The sequence below is a fragment of the Gorilla gorilla genome, chromosome 3, assembly GCF_029281585.2.
Source record: "Gorilla gorilla gorilla isolate KB3781 chromosome 3, NHGRI_mGorGor1-v2.1_pri, whole genome shotgun sequence".
NCBI classification, from domain to species: domain Eukaryota; kingdom Metazoa; phylum Chordata; class Mammalia; order Primates; family Hominidae; genus Gorilla; species Gorilla gorilla.
Genome location: NC_073227.2, coordinates 73,469,180 through 73,482,564, shown reverse-complemented (window position 1 = coordinate 73,482,564; position 13,385 = coordinate 73,469,180). Strand labels below are relative to the sequence as shown.

The following is a 13,385-nucleotide window of genomic DNA, read 5'->3' as shown; positions in this document are numbered from 1 at the left end:
CAAGTTATGCAGTTAGAAAAACGCTAGCATGAAGAAAAACATTAGTCTGGAGAAAGGTACCTAATATGTATAGTTACAAAACAGTGTATGAGTGCAGCTACAAAAGTATGAACAAAATGTATAGAGCCCTGAAGAAGCCACACGGGGCCTGGACAACACTCTCCTGTATTCTTTTCATCACCCGCTGTGAGGGCACACACTCCACACCCCACGGGAGTAACTGCTGGCTCTCTTTCCCAGCACATCTCTCACCAGCCTCTCAATCTGCCCTCATCCCCACACAGTCTATAGACCCTGCTTCTGGGTGTCCCTGAGCCAACATCATCACGAAACCATCTATGAGTTCAGGGACAGGACAGAGATGGACGAGCGGCTTAGCTAGAGCCTTTCAAGTTCTAGAATTATCCCATTTGTACGGCAGCACCCTGAGCACAGGAAGGATTCCGCATTGATAACTTTATTCACCAGGCTTTGCCTTTTTGTGTCTTTCTGGCTCAGCACTGGTGGGTCTTCAGTGAGAAGTGGAGGAGGGAGCAGATTCCAGAGGAACAGAGCAGAGCAGTAAGTGACAAGAAAGAAATGAGCAATAACTGTTGGTAGCTAATACACAATGAAGATGCAATGTGTACACGCAACTCAACTCTAATGCACACATTTATTCTCCTGGGGAGCGCTGCCAATGAGTCCCAGGGCCAAGTCGCAGAGACACAGATGAGGTAGCAGCAGATGACCTCGAGGGAGCTCACTCACACTGGCTGTCTTGATGACCAGCCCAGGCATAGATTTTATTCATGAGCTGGATAGATACTGGAAAGGGAGAGCATTTGTGCTAATGAGTAACCATGAAGGAAACCAGAATGAATAACATATGAGTATGTGAATACTTAACTTCCAAGAAAATGCCTGGCAGCCTCCTGGAGCCAAGAAATGTGGTTAAGAGCTAGGCTTTGGAATAAGAGTGACCTTGGGACAAATTCTGGTGTCACTATTTCCTGTGTGCTCTTAGGAAAATGCCTGAGAACAGAGGAGAGTAAGACCCAAATCCCAGCCTTCTGGAGGTTCACATCTACTGCTTAACCTTTCTGGGCCTCAGTTTCCTCACTGGTAAACAGGGATAATGATAGGACCTACATTCTAAGGCTGTCATGAGGATCAATATCAGAATGAATGGTAAGAACTTGGCTGAACTGTGATACACACTGATCACAGGTTCTCTGTATAACTTTGGATAGTAAGAGGTGATGGAAAACAACACGAAGAAGGCTGGTAAATGGTTATAACCATGTTAGACTCCATCTGCATTTTGCATCCTCCTCTTCTGGAGAGCCTTAAAGCAGAGTGGTAGACATCTTCTCTTGATGGCTTCACCTCTATCTCAAAGAAGTAGCTCTTTGGGAAATTACAGTCAATGTCTCAAAGCCCTACTGGGTGTTCCTCTTTAAGTTCATTCCAATTTTGTTCAAACTCCAACACATACGCCAGAGGTAACTCTTTGCTCTACTGTGTGGAATTGTAGGAGGGTTCAGCCACGGAGAAGGCCCATTTAGAAACCAAACAAAATGGCTCTCCTTTGGGGGCTGGAGTGGACAGGGCTTTGTTGCCAGCCCACCAGAACTCTCCCCCACCCCCTGTAGATAGATGAGATGCCCTGGCAACTGAGAGCTGAGGCCTCACAGCTAAAGGCTGAGGAATGGATCCTGACAGCTGCTGGGAGAACATAAATTCCTTTTTCTTAAATCCATTACTTGGAAACCTCCCTTTGAGATCAGTCTTAAGCTGGCAGAGCATTTTGTCACGAGCCCTAACACTGGGGGTTTGAAATGGAGAGAAACACAACAGCCCAGTGCTGCCCAGGACGATTCTAAACATCTTCCTAGGTGGAACCTGCTTGAGGACAGTGGAGCAGGAAGAGATGTAGAAAACACTCTGCAGAATTTGAAAGGGTCATTAAAAAATAAACTCCAAAATAAACATGATCAACAACAACAACAAGTGACACTCTTGTTTCATCAAACAGTGACAGAAAATGCAGGTGGATATTCCTTACACAACACGACTCTGTTCTATAATATATTCCATATTCTCCTCAGGAAGGATTGTAAAGTCCATTAGTGTATTAGAGGCACTGTGATGTTGGACTGCAAAGAAACAATCAAATTTGTTGTTTAAGCCAGTGTTTCTGGAACATATTCGATCAAAGATCCCTTTGGCTAAGAAACAGTTATTTCTGTGGAACATCTTTGGACAAAGAGCAGAGTTAGGGCCTCCTGTCACCCACACTGCAACTCTCCAAGTGCAGGTGGGGTGGAGCCTCCATTTGTACCCTTGGCCAGACCCCCCTGTACAGGGTCTGACTGCACCACAGACACAGCAGCCTGTCTGGGAGAGGGTATATTGGCATTTGGGCCATCCTCAGACCTTACTAACCAGGCTCTGAAAGTCCACACTTGTTATTTTAGTCTCTCTTCAGGGTAAAGCCACGCCTGTGAATGAAGGAAAAGAATGCTCAAGTGGAAAAGGTTGGAAACCGTGTCTAGTCTGGTAGTTTCTGTACCAACTAGCCACCATGAAGGGCTACTCAGGATAGGGAGACACTGGCCAATTCTGGGCCTACTTATACCATCTCAGAAGTCCCTAAACACTTTGAAGAAGCTGACTACACTGCTTTATTAAAAAATATAGAAGGAAAATGCACCAACCAGGCACTGCAACAGAAGTTGCTGAAAATTGGGAACAGCAGGAAGGAGACCTGCAGGTCTGCTCCAGCAGGCTTACTGCTTGGTTTAGAGTCTGATTGTCTGGCGTCTGTCCTCTGGGTTTTGGAGTGGAACAGTTTTCCTGGAATATGCATTTATTGAACTCTGAAAGGCCAGATCTCTTAGGTAGATTAATTCATGATTTCAAAGATGCTTTGATGCTGGCAAAACATTCTGTTACTTCCAAGAGTTATTACAAGTGAAATCCTGGCATGGACTGAGAGGTCAGCCTGTAATCTTATTGAAATCTTTTTAGATTTAGAAACTCTACAGTAGGTTAAAAATAGATCACATTTGTGTACTTTTTCCTCCTTTCATCCCCACTTCAAGGGTTGTTCAGTTATTTTGACCCACCCCAGATATCAGCCAGATAAATTCTGGCACTTGTCGCCTAGGAGTCTGCCAGTCCAAAAGTCATTTCCAAGTGGGTTTTGAGGTGATGCTAGCCATAGGACTGAGCAGAGCCGCTCATCATCCTACATAATCAGTTCTAGAATTAAGAGCAAAGGGCTGTCACTAAGACCGGTGTGTGCTATGTGGATTCATTTTAAGTGAAAACATAGGCTGCAAGGAGGAGAGTTTTCAATAGTGCTGTCCCAGAGAGCTTGTGTCCTCCACCTTAGACCACATGTGCTGACCAGAAAAGACCACAGTGCTCAGGTCAGAAGAAGCTGTATGATGCTAACAGGTCAGCCTGCTTATAATCAAAAGATAAAGATTGCCCTTGATTTTAGAAGAGCCAAAATGCCAAATGTTATCTGTATGGTGCTGGCTAGGGTTAACAGGGTGCCAGCATTTTCATGCCCAGCAAAGAGAACATTTCTACACTCAGGATTACCTCTCCATGGTTACTTTACCTTCATGAACATGCTAAATCCAGTTTTAAGGAGATCAGTGAGGCCTGAAGACATGTGTTCAATATCAACGGAATCTGGCCTCTCGGGATGAAATATTTCCTCCACAACTTGCTTCAACAATGGCTTATAAGATGCCTGGAAAGACAAAATACTATGAGTAAAGGGATTGTTTGGTTTGTCTGGAGAGAGGACAGCTTTATCTGCAATGAAGAAAGCAAAGCAAGTTTATTTTGATACTGAGCAATGGCTATATGTGTGTGTGTGTGTGTGTGTGTGTGTGTGTGTATGTCACAGAAAAGACAATATGACAACATTGGGCTTTTAAATAAATTTTCACCCCAACACTTTAGCATGCTTTTCTGCTTCTCATGCTCCCTTCTACAAGCAAATATATCTTACCAGAGCTACAATCATACTATGACTAATTTTTCTATTTAAAGTGACAATTTTATGTATACTGAGAAACAAAGTACTGTTGTTTGATACAGACATGAAGACATGAAGATGGTCTCCAGTTTTTCCTGAACATTCTTAGCATTATGCTCTCCTCTGCTAGGAACTCCAATGTTATTTACAATGTGCTGTCAATAACCAAGCTTAAAGCAATCCGTCTTCCTTCTACAAAGCTCAACTCCCAAGTATGACTTGGCCAGGAAAAGAAGCTGACATAAAGAAATCTGACAAAGGTCAGAAAGCAGACTACATGGTATCATAAGAATTTCAGTAGAATTAGGGAGATGTTAGTTTGCAACAACTTCTACAGTTTGATAAATGCTGCTAAATGCCTTCCTTTTCTGTAACCTGAATAACCCGTCCATGTTTAGGTTATATTGGGAGCCAGCTGCCTTATTGACCCTGCACTTTCTGAGCTGTTTTTCACCACCTCTTTCCTTAGTTCTTGCTGCCAAGTTCTTCCCGTTTTCTTTTCTCACTTGGTGGACCACCTTCCTCCCAATCCTCCAGTCAGATATGGCACGAAGTCTGGGGCATGAAGGGCAAAGGAGGAAGGAATATCTTCCCTCAGTGCACTCTCTGATCTATTATAGCTTCAGTAAAGCCAGTTTCTAACAGGGCACAGTTGAGGCGTATCCTGTATTAAACTCTTTCTCTCTCTGATTGGCCAAATATGTGACTTGTCTGTAGCAACTGTCAAGGATATTTAGTGTACTGACCTCATTCCTGGCTTCATCTTGCTTTTCTTCCAGTCATTTTTTTTTACTCAAATTTTCCCTTTCCAATTTTCCTGTTTTAAATAGCTTAGAAATAAAGCAAGGTATAAACCATTAAAATCATAAATAACCATTCAGCAGGAATATAGCTGGCATCTTTCCCAGGGATAAGATGCAGGGAAAACTAGCATCTTCTCACTTGGGGATACCAACCTTTTTATGCTTATTAGTCAAACAGACCATTGTTTGTCCAGAGATCTCATGGTTACATGATCAGGAAGGGCAAGGCAATGAACAGAAACACTGGTCAGACAGAAATATTTTGAAAACTATGGATCCACCTTGCTCATAAAGAAATTGCAATTAAAGCTATGCCAAGATGGATTTTTTTTTTTAAACCAGACTATTGAAACTCCAAAAGTTTGAAAATACACTCTTTTGATGAGGCCATGGGGTAACAGGCCCTCTTATACATTGCTGGTGGGAGGGTTAATTGTTACCATCAATGCAGAGAGCAATTCGGTAATACCTATCAATATTACAGATGCATTCAACATAGCAATCACACTCCTAGTCATTTATTCTTTGCATATGCTCATGTATGCAAATGAGATCCAAAAAGGCTGTTTATTGTTTGTAGTACCAAGATTAGAAACCACCCAAGTGCCACCAGTAGGGAGCTGTTTAATAAATGGGGTGCATCCACAGGGAGGAATGCCATGAAAGAGAATAAGCAAGCTCTGTGCTTGTGTGGCACAAACAAGGTACAGAATAGTGTGTGAATGAAAAAAGCAAGGTGAGGATACTGTGTATGATGGGTTAGCATTTGTGTAAAAAGTGGCAGGGGGAATATGGAAGTTTAAATTGCTGAAATATGCAAAAATAAGCTCTGGTGTGAAACATAGTAACTATCAGCAGCAATGATTTTGGGGTGGGGGACCAAGCAAGGGAGAAAGGTGAGAGGAAGACTTTTCATTGTATTGTTTATTTATTTATTTATTTACAGCACAGTTTAAAGCACCACTACAAACGGCAAGAATGATCTCAATTGTTAAAAATTAATAAATTATTTATGCATGAAAAACAGATTGGGGTAAAGCACACCAAAATGTTATTTAGGGTTATCTCTAGGTTCAGGAAGCAGGAGACATTTATTTTATTTTTCCAGATTTTCCAAAATTAAGAGGTCTACTTCCAGAATCGTAAGATAATTTAATAAATATTATTTTAAATGTAAAAAAAGGGCCATGGAATCTGAATCCTGCAAATCCTGCAAATACTCTTCCCTGAGTAAACTGTTCTGAATGCTCTTCTATCACCTTAGCCTTTCTGGACATTGACTCGCTTAAATTTCAATCTCCTTAAAGCTCCTCCACAAGAAGTCCTTTGGCCAATAATCTGATACCTTATCAGCACTATCATCAAATAATAATTGACCTCTTCCTTGGTAATAGACTTCAATCTTCAGCCATGCACATTACCAGCTGGCTAAAAGACTACATTCTCCAGCCTTCCTTGCAGCTGAGTATAGCCATGTAATTAAGGTCTGGGCAATGAGATGTAAATAGAGTAATGTGAGAATTTCAGAAGTCTCCTTTTTAAAATGGAAGGATATGCTTTTCTCTTTTCCTCTGCTCTGCTGGCTGGAATGTAGAAGTGAAGCCTGGAGCTCCAGCAGCCATCTTGGAAGACAGGACATTCCTTAGAGATGGTGAAGCAGAGAGCTGAAGAAACCTTGGTAAGTGATGACTTATAGAGCCACTATCACCATAACATGGACAGGCTAAATTAGTACCTACTTTACATGTCACTATAAAACCTTGTATATTTAAGCCACTGTTTTTCAGATCTCTGTTACTTGTAACTGAATGAAATTCTGATAGAAAGTATGAAGGGAATATAAAGATATAAAAGGACATTTCCTCCTTCCAGAAGCTTACAGTTATTTATTTTATTAGTCTATTAAAACTCATTAGCAGAATCACAGAGAAATACACATAGGCTGTCATATTTAAGAGAGAAGAAAATATACCCCTGATATGGTTTGGCTGTGTCCCTACCCAAATCTCATCTTGAATTATAGCTCCCATAATCCCCACATGCAGCAGGAGGGACCTGGTGGGAGGTAGTTTAGTCATGGGGGCGGTTACACTCATGCTGTTCTCATGACAGTGGGAGAGTTCTTACGAGATCCGATGGTTTTACAAGCAGCTTTTCCCCCTTTTGCTCAGCACTTATCCTTGATGCTGCTGTGAAGAAGAGCACGTTTGCTTCCCCTTCTGCCATGATTGTAAGTTTCCTGAGGCCTCCCAAGCCCTGTGGAACTGTGAGTCAATTAAACCTCTTTTCTTTATAAATTACTCAGTCTTGGGAATGTCTTTATTAGCAGCATGAGAACGGACTAATGCAACCCCTTAACCCATAAAAAAAAAATAGATTGTCATTCTCCATAAGATGTACTGTACAAAAAGGAAGAGTAGTGATTCTGAAAAAGAGATCATACACAGCACAAAGGTGGCTCTGTAATTAAGCGAAAACACTATACTCTGTACCTCCTCTGTGCAAGGCACAGTGTACCTGGGGTCATAGAATTTGTTCTCAGGGGTCCTGTGACCCCAGTGTAGACTGGGAGACAGGGGAAAGCAGGAGTTATGGAGGGATTGGGGTAAGTAGGGACACTAGGATCACTCTCTCTCTTTCCCTTGCTCCACTTTTGACTAAATTTTGGGGAATGAAACATCCAGGAGAAAATGCTCGCTGAGCTGGGTTCTCCTTGGGGGTAGTGAGCAGAGATTTTAGAAGTGCTGTTTTCTCAACCTCTTCATTCTTGAGACTTTGTGATTGTTCTGTGCTACACTGGGAATGTTGGAAATCTTTTTTGTTTTTTATTTTTTTAAGGTATGTAGGTGCACATTTATTTAGCAGGAGAAAAGAAACTATGATTTAAAATACAGAAAAGTAACAGCAAACACATCACATAATCCAGGAAAAGAACATAAATGCTTTTATTAATTTCCTGACCTACCTCTTTGATATTCATTTCTTACATTTTTTTGGTTGCATTCTCTCTGATTATCTTTTCATATAACAACAATTTTGAAATAACATTTTCTATGAAAATATGATAGTCATCAAGCTATTGTCTCTCAATTCCAAACCCTCTCTTCTAGACTCAGTTCTGTGATGCTGGGCTGAGACTCTGAAAACCACTTTTGTGCTTTGCCAGCTAGGTCTGTTAGACTCTGCCGATAGGGGGCACTAGAGGGAGACCGGAAGTTAGGAAGAACAGGCAGGAACTTGCTTCTCCTGTTTATTTGCAATTCCTGCCACCATCACCCTGGCGATGGCCTCTCACCACTTGAAGCTGCCCTTCCTCTAGACTTTTAAGTCATAGGATTTAATAAATTACCTTTCTTTTTTTTTCAAGCTCAAAGTGGCATTTTATTTAGTAAACAATCAGTATGCATAATGCTATAATAGTAACAGAAGCTGATTAAGTCTACAAACAAAACAAAACATGACAAATCTTGAACACTGACAAAAACAGGTACAGATATTAACAGAAAAGATGAGATAATGAACATTATAAAAATTTATTCTAAAATACATTTATTCCACTAAAACAATGTAGTAGAGGATGAGAGGGACACTCTGGTTTAATATTTTATCTAAAAGCATTAAGATTTTTAAAAAAGACATAAAATGGGAAAAAAGGAGAGGGGCAAGGATCAGGGGCTAGAAAGGCAGAAAAAAAAATACCTTTCTTGTTTAAGCTTTTTAGAACTTTTTTCTTTATCTATTTTTAATTGTAACCAAAAGCATAGTAAACGATGTAAATATTAATTCATAGAGAAGTTGATAGGTTTTCCTACTTGAATGGGAATATGGGGAAAAAAAAACCCTCTAAATTTTCTACTAAAAGAACTAAGTACAGAACAACTGGATTACATTGTGTATTCAGAGAGCACAATTTGGTAAAGACTTTCTCAGGCACGAAACAGTACTTGTGCCTTCTTAATAAAAAAAATTTCCAGTTAAGTTTTTAATGAGGAGAACCTTTGGTTTCTGTCTCTCAGCCTCTTAGTTTGGACCATTTTGTGCCATAAATCATGTCACTGAAATCTGGTTAGAATGAACTGCTTGGCAATGACTTCTTAGATGGGAACCCTCTGACTTGCATGAAATTTTCTACTCAGCCAGGAATGACTCACTTCTCAGCAAAGGACCCTGTAGAAGGTGGTGATAGTGGAGACAGATGTGATTTCTCTGGTGCCCTACTCAAAGATTCTCTCGCATGCTAGGAAGGGCCAGAGGAGAGATTAGCCATATAGTTTGTCTCCATATTAAGAGGGTAAACCATAGTAATTTAGTTTTCCTAATCAAACACTCTCTGCCAGTTCACCTTTTTGGGAGATTGGGAGAGGAATTAAAAACTCAGAAAAATTTGTTCTTTCCTTTTCTTGCTGGTCATATCTCTGGATATCCAATGTGGGTTGGCAATAGGAGATCTGTGCCCTGCCCAATCATTCAGAGACCCAGGTTCCTGCTACACCAGGGATCCCCAACCCCAGGCCATGGACCGCTACTGGTTCGTGGCCTGTTAGGAACCGGGCCACACAGCAGGAGGTGAGCAGTGAGTGAATGAGTGAAGCTTCATCAGTATTTACAGTTGCTTCCCACCACTTGCATTACCGCCTGAGTTCCGCCTCCTGTCAGATCAGTGATGGCATTAGATTCTCCTAGGATCACAAACCCTATTGTGAACTGCGCATGTGAGGGTTCTAGGTTGCATGCTTCCTATGAAAATCTAATGTCTGATGGCCTGTCACTGTCTCTGTCTCCCATCACCCACAGACAGGACTGTCTAGTTTCAGGAAAACAAGCTTACCTCTCCCACTGATTCCGTATTATGGTGAGTTATATAATTATTTCATTATATATCACAATGTAATAATAGAAATAAAGTGCACAATAAATGCAATGTGCTTGAATCATCCTGAAACCACACCGCCCCACCCTGCACCGCCTGGTGCCTTCCACAAAAGAGGTCCCTGGTGACAAAAAGTTGGGCACCACTGTGCTACACCATTCCCTAGAGCATTAGAATCCTACACTGAAGACTTTACCTCTCATCAGCAGATGATGAATGAGAGAGAGAGAGTATGAAGGATTTCCAGAGACTTTATGGGTCCAGCCCTAAAGTGATATGTATCACTTCCACCACAGTTCATTGGCCATAACTAGTCACAATTCTACAAAGGAACCTGGAAAAAGGAGTCTAACTGTTTGCTCCAGAAGAAAAGGCAATAGAGTTTTGGGAATACACAGGATGGTCTCTGCCATAGACACATTGTTAAGTTTTGATTGGAACATTAATGTAAATATTTCCTTAAAAACTGGCAAGCTGCAGGTTGTAGGTAAAAGATTATTAAACCCTTTTCCCTTCTGCATAAGAATTTAACCTTTGGTTAACTTTTTATCTCTGTTTCCCTGGAAACCTGATAAAGGAAGAATGTCAAACTATGCAGCCAGGCAAGATTGCTTATGACAAAAATGACCGCTGGTTGGTAAACTGCATTAAACTGAAAGAACTATAAAAATTTGATAGAAAGCCAGAGCTTTGGGCTTCTCTGAGTATAATGATTCTTGAATAATAATTGGACTTGTTCCTTGGAGGAGTGCTGGAAGCTACGTCTGTGGAGTTCTTACAGAGAAATTAGCTCCTACAGGATATGAGGTTTTTAAGCCAGGGGACTTGTGTATTCATCCCATGTGAATCTAGCTCTCTCACTCCTGAGCTGTCACCTTGAAACCAGTCCAAGTAGCTCCTCAGTAGCTGCGTGGACTGCTTCAAGCTTCACGGATGGTCATAGGGACTACTCCAAGGAAGAAAAATGCCTTATGCTCCCCTGATGGGGAGCTACGTTCCTGTCTTGGGGACACTTGTGTCAAGTGGGAGCCATGACCACAGAGCTGACTTATTTGTTAGATACAAACATACAGTGCCTTGGGCCCACATTCCTTTTGAGGGCCCAAGAAAATACATTTTTTTAAATCAGAAGAAAAAATACTTTAAGGTGAAAGTGATGTTTTCATATGTAATATTGATATATTTATTTTTACACCAGTGCAATTGTACCATATGCTTTTTACTATTTTTTATTTTTACAAAAAAAGGGGCCCATGAAGGTCATATCGTGGCCCTGTATGAGAGCCTCATGAGGCTGGCCTGATAGCTTGGTAGAGCTTGAAGAGACCCCTTGATGGCTGATACACATGGAATAGCTGAAGTTTCAAGAAATGAATCTTTAAAAAAATACCACATTTAAGTAAAATATGATAACTAAAATACTGTGTCAATGTCTCTGGTTATTCTTTTGGGGTGAACATACTGTGTGGTGGGTCTGGAAGATTCTTTTGTTGACTTGAATGTTAGCTCTTCAGGAAAAGCAGTGAGTATAGCAGCAGTTCCTGACATAATATATAGTAAGTCAGATACAATCTTGAGAAACTAGTGTAACTACAACATCTTGAATTTGGTGCACCTTAAAAATGACTTAGGATAGCAGTTTCCAAGAAAACCCAGTTGTGGCCACAGTCACATCTTCATCAGCTGGGGCTGCTGACCTTGTTTTTGCTGTTACTGTTGGCGTAGCTGGAGACTCCTCAGTTCTGATAGTGAAGATGTCTGCTTCTCCCTTTTCTGCAAAATTGACTCTGAACAACCAGCCTCTCAGAAAAACCAGGCTTACTGGGAGGGTATTCATTTTGTTTCAACCCAAGACAGCACAGAAAAACATCTGTTCAAAATTGCTCATGGCTTTGACTAATCCGTGGCTCATTTATTTTTATTTTTTGCTATACGATGACTGTTTTTTCTCCTTTCATCTTCTTAAAGGAAACAATTTATTTGTAGATTTTAAAATGGTTCATTTGTCTGTCTGTTCATCCATCCATCCATCCATCCACCCACCCAGGCTTCAATCCAGAAGCAGATTAGTTTTTAAAAATTTGAGTATAGCCCCTTCAATTCAATATGAGGAAGGTGAAGCCCAAACACATTAACATGTTTGCTTGAGTTCACACAGCCAATTAGAAGTAGACTCAGGACAGAGCCAAGTTTCCTGGCCCTCAGTTTAGTCCTACCCCATGCTGATTCCTTCAGAAAGGATGCTAGCAGTTCTGTTAGAAAGAATCAGGAGGAGGAATAGAACTTAGCACTTGGAAAAGAACAACTGGAGGCCAGGGCTGGGGACTGTTGACAAAAGAGGCCAGGCCTAAAGCCTGTTCAGAGAGCCATATTTCACTGGGCACAAGATGAATCAAGCCTCCTCAGGCACTGCTGGTTCGAAATGCTCTTGTTCAACATGCCAGAGGCACAAAGTACACTATGTGTCTGTGGAAGGTTTTCTGCAGCTCAGCCCTGGTCTTCAAGATGCATGCCAAGGCAAGCCACGCGAGAGCCATACAGTATTTTGTCTGAAAGCCCCGTATAAGCTCCCTGCCCTGAGACATCTGCCTAATATCCTCCTGGTGTCGCAGTTGAGGAATGGCATCGCATCAGACACTGTGGCATTTAGTGGGGAGATTAAGCCTCTCACTAAACTGAGCATTTGCAGTAAGAAACGGAAGTGTAAGAAGACTTTCTGCGGCCGGGCGCAGTAGCTCATGCCTGTAATCCCAGCATTTTGGGAGGCCGAGGTGGGCAGATCACCTGAGGTCAGGAGTTCAAGACCAGCCTCGCCAACATGGCGAAACCCTGTCTCTACTAAAAATACAAAAACAATGTAGCTGGGCATGATGGTGCGCACCTGTAGTCCCAGCTATTTGGGAGGCTGAGGCATGAGAATCGCTTGAACCTGGGAGGCAGAGGTTGCAGTGAGCTGAGATTGCGCCACTGCACTCCAGCTTCTGCGACAGAGTGAGACTCTGTCTCAAAAACAAAATAAAACAAAACAGAAAAAACACTTTCTGCACAGGCACAGTTGGGGGCTTAGGTTTCCAGTCAACAGAAGCGACCAAAAAACACAACCTTTTAAAACAAATGGGTGTCAGCAATAAACCTTCTGCCATACACAGCTAACAGGACACTCAGCTTTTGAAAGATACCCTTTCTGTGTAGCCCATGTCCTAACAAAGGAAAAGATAAAATGTTGCAAAAGAAGACAAAGGAAGGCCTCTTTTGTTCTTTACTGTTACAATGGCTGTGATAGCAAATGCTTACATAGTGCTGTCTAGGTGTCAGATACTATTCTAAGAAGTTTTTTGTTTTTTGTTTTTGAGAAGGGGTATCACTCTTGCCCAGGCTAGAGTACAGTAGCAAAATAATAGCTCACTGCAGCCTAGAACTCCTGGGTTTAAGTGATCCTTTTGTCTTAGCCTCCCTAGTAGCTGGGATTACAGGTGCCTGCCACCACACCCACCTAATTTTTTTAAATTTAAGAATTTTTTTAGAGATGGAGTCTTGCTGTGTTTCCCAGGCTGGTCTTGAATTCCTAGCCTTAAGTTATTCTTTCACCTCAGCCTCCCCCGTAGCTGGGATTACAGGTGTGAACCACTGCACTCAGCATGTTCTAAGAGTTTTATACGTATTAATTCACCAA

The 13,385-nt window shown here is 41.5% G+C and overlaps 1 protein-coding gene across 1 annotated transcript in view; it reads right to left on the bottom strand.

Annotated features, from left to right (window-relative positions):
- The window catches only part of SCFD2 (sec1 family domain containing 2), a 511,769-nt gene that overhangs the window by 30,878 nt on the left and 467,506 nt on the right, over positions 1 to 13,385 (bottom strand). The window contains exon 7 of the mRNA XM_004038673.5: positions 3,614 to 3,748. Within this exon, the coding sequence (XP_004038721.1) occupies positions 3,614 to 3,748 (135 nt within the window). The remainder of the gene's footprint in view (positions 1 to 3,613; positions 3,749 to 13,385) is intronic.